Source organism: Pteropus medius, unplaced genomic scaffold (assembly GCF_902729225.1).
Source record: "Pteropus medius unplaced genomic scaffold, Ma_sr-lr_union100, whole genome shotgun sequence".
Lineage (NCBI taxonomy): Eukaryota > Metazoa > Chordata > Mammalia > Chiroptera > Pteropodidae > Pteropus > Pteropus medius.
In genome coordinates, this window is record NW_024353641.1 from 1 (window position 1) to 5243 (window position 5243).

The 5243-nt window shown below is 52.6% G+C and overlaps 1 protein-coding gene and 1 pseudogene across 5 annotated transcripts; both read right to left on the reverse strand.

Annotated features, from left to right (window-relative positions):
- Positions 1-115: 115 nt before the first annotated feature.
- Positions 116-2350, reverse strand: LOC120593206 (myeloid cell surface antigen CD33-like). Of its 5 annotated transcripts, none has more exons than XM_039850913.1 (4): positions 1463-1649; positions 1019-1399; positions 528-806; positions 116-307 (listed from the first exon to the last, which is right to left on the reverse strand). In XM_039850913.1, exons 1-4 carry the CDS (start codon positions 1494-1496, stop codon positions 144-146), a joined length of 858 nt encoding a protein of 285 aa, XP_039706847.1. In that variant the 5' UTR covers positions 1497-1649; the 3' UTR covers positions 116-143. The 5 variants fall into 5 exon arrangements, with proteins under 5 accessions (XP_039706847.1, XP_039706845.1, XP_039706846.1 ...); XM_039850911.1 differs by adding an exon at positions 2095-2350 and having other exon boundaries at positions 170-806; positions 1463-1512; XM_039850912.1 differs by adding an exon at positions 2065-2350 and having other exon boundaries at positions 170-806; positions 1463-1512.
- A 1734-nt stretch (positions 2351-4084) lies between these two features.
- Positions 4085-4203, reverse strand: LOC120593207 (uncharacterized; annotated as a pseudogene).
- Between the last annotated feature and the right edge of the window lie 1040 nt (positions 4204-5243).

Consider the following 5243-nt stretch of genomic DNA (forward strand, 5'->3'; position numbering starts at 1 on the left):
TTTGTGACTATATTACCTGTTCAAAAGGACTCAAGTAAACAATTGCTGGGGAGATTGGAAGACGAGCTGGAGGTGCAGTGGGGACGCGGATGACGCGGGGCCGGGAGAGGGCCGGGGGTGCTGAGGATGGGGAGCCACTGGGTTCACCCGCAAGGGGGTGTCCGGTCACCGGGGTGAGCCCAGGGGGAGGCACGACCCAGCCGTGCCCTGAGCTGGAGGAGGCCCTGCTCCCTGCAGCCCATGGCGGGCTCCTTCCTACCTGGGACATTTCCTTGCAAGACGTTTATGGTCAAGTTCTGCGGAGAGTCTGGGACACAAAGACATGGTGGACCCGTCAATGTGAGGGCTGTGTGGACACTGGCCCTGTGTCCCCAGGAGCTGTATAAATGGGGGAAGCGTGGGGACAGGACCCTCCTGTCTCCCTCCCAGACCAGATCCAGGACCCGGCACCCAGTGTTCGAGGCCCTGACCCCCACACCCGCTGTCCTCGGCACCCCCATCAGGGACCCTGGCTTCCCGGCACTCACAGGTGACGTTGAGCTGCACGGTTCCCTCCACGGTCACGCCAGTTGCAGGGAACATCACCTGACAGGTGAGGCTGGCGCCATGGTCCTGGGGCCGTGGGGTGAGGGTGAGCACGGAGGAGAGGCGGGTCCTGGGGCCCAGGGAGGCCAGGGCAGCCGACGTCCAGGAGAAGATGGGGGGCGTGCCCCTCTCACAGCCCCAGGGCATGGAGCAGGTCACGTTGCAGGGGCGGCCGGACTCCAGGGTCCCCGGGATGCGGATGTGGGGCGTGAGGGTGAGGGCTGGAGGAGAGGGGGTCACGGAGTCTAGAGGGCGGGGCGGTGTGGCCTGAGAGAAGCCTCCCAATTTGGTCCAGCTCCGACCTCTGAGCCAGACAGGCTGGACGCCTCCCCTCGTGCACCCTCCGCCACTCCCACGAGGGGGACGCATCACATCTCTGCCCCGGGGGACCTCAGGATGCGCCCCTGTGGCCTCTCCATGACCCATGCCTTACCTGTCACATGCACAACAAGTTGGTTTATTTTGTAAGTATGTCTCACTTTAGACCCTCTCTCCACCCTAAAGAAGTAGGTGCCCGAGTCGTTTCTCCGCGCATCTCTGATGTCCAGGGAGCAGTTGTCGTTCTTGGGGTCCCCGAGGAGACGGAATCGGCCCTGGGTCTCCTCCTGCACGGCTCGACGTGGGTGGTTTGTGGCCACGGGAGCATCCCGCTCTTCCTTCACCCCGGCCCGGAACCAGTAGCCGTGAGCTGGAGCATTAGTCAAGGAGCTCACAGGGTAGGAGAAGGCACAGGGCACGGAGACGCACAGGCCCTCCTGCACCGTCACGGACTCCTGCACTGCCAGCTGGTATCTGTCATCCTGAGCCAGGGACCCTGTGGGGAAAGGAAAGTGAGCAGAGCCCCCAGGCCGCCCCCGCCCTCCCCGCGGCCCCTCACCTGCCCACAGCAGAGGCAGCAGCAGAGGCAGCATCTCTGTCTGGAGGCGTCTGGGCTCCGTGCAGAAAAGAGAAGGAAGGCGGTGTGTGTGGAGGGGGGACTCGGAAGCCGGGGCGGAGCCCGGGGCCGCCTCGTTCAGGGAAGAGGAACCTCAGAGAAGAGCTTAGCCCCCTCTGCACAGAGCATGGACACCCCACGGTCCAGGGACCTCGAGACCCTCCCAGAGAGGAGCAGACAGGGAGCAGACCCTGGCCCTGCTCGTTCCCCAGCGAACTTCCCCACAGCGGGGACCAGGGCCGCTGAGGGCATCGGAGGATGGGACACATGAGTCTCCTAAGATGCTCCCTTCTGAGGGGCTTTTCTGAGTGCCCTCGTGCTGGCCACCTGCTGCCTTGACCGGAAGGGTCAGGGCCTCATCTGGAAGCCGCGACGGGTCCTGCGAGGTGTGGGATTCCTTAATGTCTGCGTGAACATCTGGGGCAGAGGAGAGAAGGGGTCCCGAACGAAGTGAAGGTCGCGTTCGTCCGTTCACTCGGCAAACTCTTGGCGAACATCTCGGTGGCGATGCGGGTCGGCTGGGGACGAGGTCGGACAGGACCAACCTGCTCCTGCCCGTGAGATGCTGCGCCCACTACTGTCCCTCGCTCCCCAAATGCACAGCACTGAGGGGTGTTGGAACTGCGGCCACCTGCGAGTCCGCTGGTGTCCCGCTGAGCACACTGGGTGTTTCTCAAACTACGAAGGCAGCTGTTGTTGTTGTTGTTGTTTTCAGTTTTATTTTCAATGGCGCCTTGAAAAGGAAAAATCCTGTCGCTTCTTCCTGTAAAACAGAGGGCGAACACATGTCCCATGAGCACTTGCAGCAAGAACAGGACATTTGCCTTTGCAAATGAACTGCTTTCTTTTATCAGGAATCTTTCATAATATGCCCCATTTCCCTGATTTGCATTGGCTGCCTGGAACCTCAGGGCTATATTTAGTACCCAATTTCAGAAAAAGTGTCATTTTAGCTTCCTGGTACAATTATGTCATTTTTTCCTAGGTAATTTCTTTTCTGCCTTAAAGAAAAAACTGCTAGTTTATAAGTGCGATGAAACCGTAAGACACTTCGAACCTTTCGTGGGACTACGAAGTGTCTAATCTCTACCTACAATAAAAATAGGCGACATTTGCTGCAAACATCTGCTGCTCATAGTTCAACGGGGCTCAGAAACATAATCGATCTACAAAACGTGAGTGGGAGGTGCGGCTACCATTGACATTCGAGGTTTGGCTCGCGTGGTTTTCGGTCTCACTCTGCGGAAAAGGCGCCGGGCGAAGTCTTCACCCCGGTGACGTCAAGCATTTGCTACCACGAATTTGAAAAAATGTAGCTCTGCACAGTAGTAGCTGGACGGTCGATTCTTGCAGTCTTATTCACCAGAGACATTCTTTTCTGCACCCTCCTCTGATGTCTAAGAAATGGAGTCTCCAGGAAATGAAACAATATCTTGTTCTACGCTGTTTAAAAAAAGGTAAGAATGTAGCACAGAATGGACAACTCAACAATAAAAGAAGTTATACCATGTTCAGGGACAAGAAGGTTCTGGGAGTTCTCCCTGCATATCTTGAAATAACTTTATCATTTACATTAAAAAAAAAAAAGGTATACATAAAATAAAATGTATGCCTAAAAGCATGCAATTCTATTAATGTCCACAAATGTATGCTTCCACAGTCGGGACGTGGAACGTTCCCAGCACCCACCAGCGGTTTCCCGACATCTCCGTGGTTCACCGCACCCACCTCCAGCCCCGGGGCTGATATACTCTGTATCGTGGTGAATTAATTCTGTCCATGGGAGAAACTCCAGGCATGTGCTCGTTTGTGTCTACGTCCTCTCACTCGGCATTCTTGTGGAATCGACCCAAGTCGTACCATCCGTATCCGTACTGTTTATTGCTAAGTACGAGTCCACTGTCTGTCAGCCGGGATTCAACCTGTAATTTCCCGATCACGAGCGATGTGAAGTATGCTGTCACGTGCTAATGTGCCATTATTTTCTCCTCTGGTGAAGTAGCTGATTAAATCCTTGGCTGTTTTCAACATATACAGGCAACCTAAATGCTCATCAACAGACGAGTGGCTAAAGAGATGATGGGTAATGTATACAATGGACTATTAATCAGCCATTAAGAAAATGAAATCCTACCATTTGCAAAGATATGGATGGACCTAGAGGTTATTATGTCGAGTGAAATGTCAGACAGAGAAAGGCAAATGCCATATGATTTCGCTCATGTGTGGAATCTAAGGACCAAAAAGAACAAACGAATCAAAAACAGACTCATAAATATAGTGGACAATATGGAGGGGGGTCTGGGGGCTGGAGAAGTTGGTGAAGGCTTAAAGAATGACAAATTCATAGTGGATGGATGGTCACGGGGCCGGGGAGCACCAGCAGCCAGAGGGAGTGCAGTCAGCACTCACAGGATGGCTAGGTGGAGGGCCACGGGAAGGAGGGAACACTCTATGGTTTCATGAACTCTAGAGATGTCTCTCCAACGTACTATATACTTGAAACTAAATGAAAGAAATATTTTTTAAAAAAGATCCTTGTCTTTTTTTTTTTTAATTTTTTTTACACCACAGCACCTGGTCTTCCTAGGTGGTCTCCCATCCAAGCACTAACCAGGCCCCACCTTGCTTAGCTTCTGAGATCAGATGGGATCGGGCATGGTCAGGGTGGCATGGTCCTAGACTTTAATTGTTTTTTAATGGTAAAATCTACATAACAAAACCTTTCCCGGTTTCCCGCTTCCTGACTGTCTGGGTCAGTGGCATTTACGTTCATTCACGTTGTGGTGTGGTGATCGTCACTACTATCCATCCCCAGACCTTTTTCGCTTCCCCCCACCACCGAACCGAAACTATGCGCCCACGAGGAGAATAACTCTACACCCACGATGGCCAGACCCAGACAGCCACCTTTCTCCTTTCTGTATCCATGAATCTGCCTCCGCTAGGTACTTCGTGGAAGTGCAATCACACAGTAATTTGTCCTCTGGCGACTGGCCTGTGACACTTAGCACAGCGTCTGCCATCCACATCGTCGCATGGGTCAGAATTGGCGTCCTTTGTCAAGCTGGGCCCTGAGGCGGCTTTTACCTGTGAGGTGTTCTGAACAACGCTGCCGTGAATGGAGATGTGTAAAGATCCGTTCCAGCTCCCGCTTTCGATTCTGTGGTGTGTCCCCAGAAGCGCTATTACAGGATCCCGTGACGGTTCTATTTTTAATGTTTTGAGGAAGTGCCGTGGCCTTTTCCGAAGCAGATGCACAGTTTCGCGAGCACGGCGCACAGGTCCAGCTTTGCCACATTCTCACCAACACCCTTATTTCCTGTTTTTCTTTTTTTTTTTTGTTTTGTTTTGTTTTGTTTTTTTTGCTTTTTTTGTTTTTCGTTTTTTGTTTTTTGGTTTTTTTTGTTTTTTTTTTTAGGAATTGGCATCTTAAGGAATAGTGGAGGAGTGCCCGAGTGTGGGTGGGAAGTGGCATTTTCCTAATCTTACTGGTGCTGAACGTGTCTCTATATGTATCGGCCGTTTGTCTCTCTTTGGAGAAATGCCATTCAAGCCCTTTGCCCACTTTAAAATAGGGTTGTTTGGTTCTTTGTTGTTTAGGATTTTTGTTGTTGTGGTTGTTGTTTTTACACAATTGCATTTCCTTTGCTCATTTGCGCACCTGTCGCTTCCTTGGAGAGTCCTTGATACAGACTCTCGATAGGAGTCGAGCAGGAAGTCC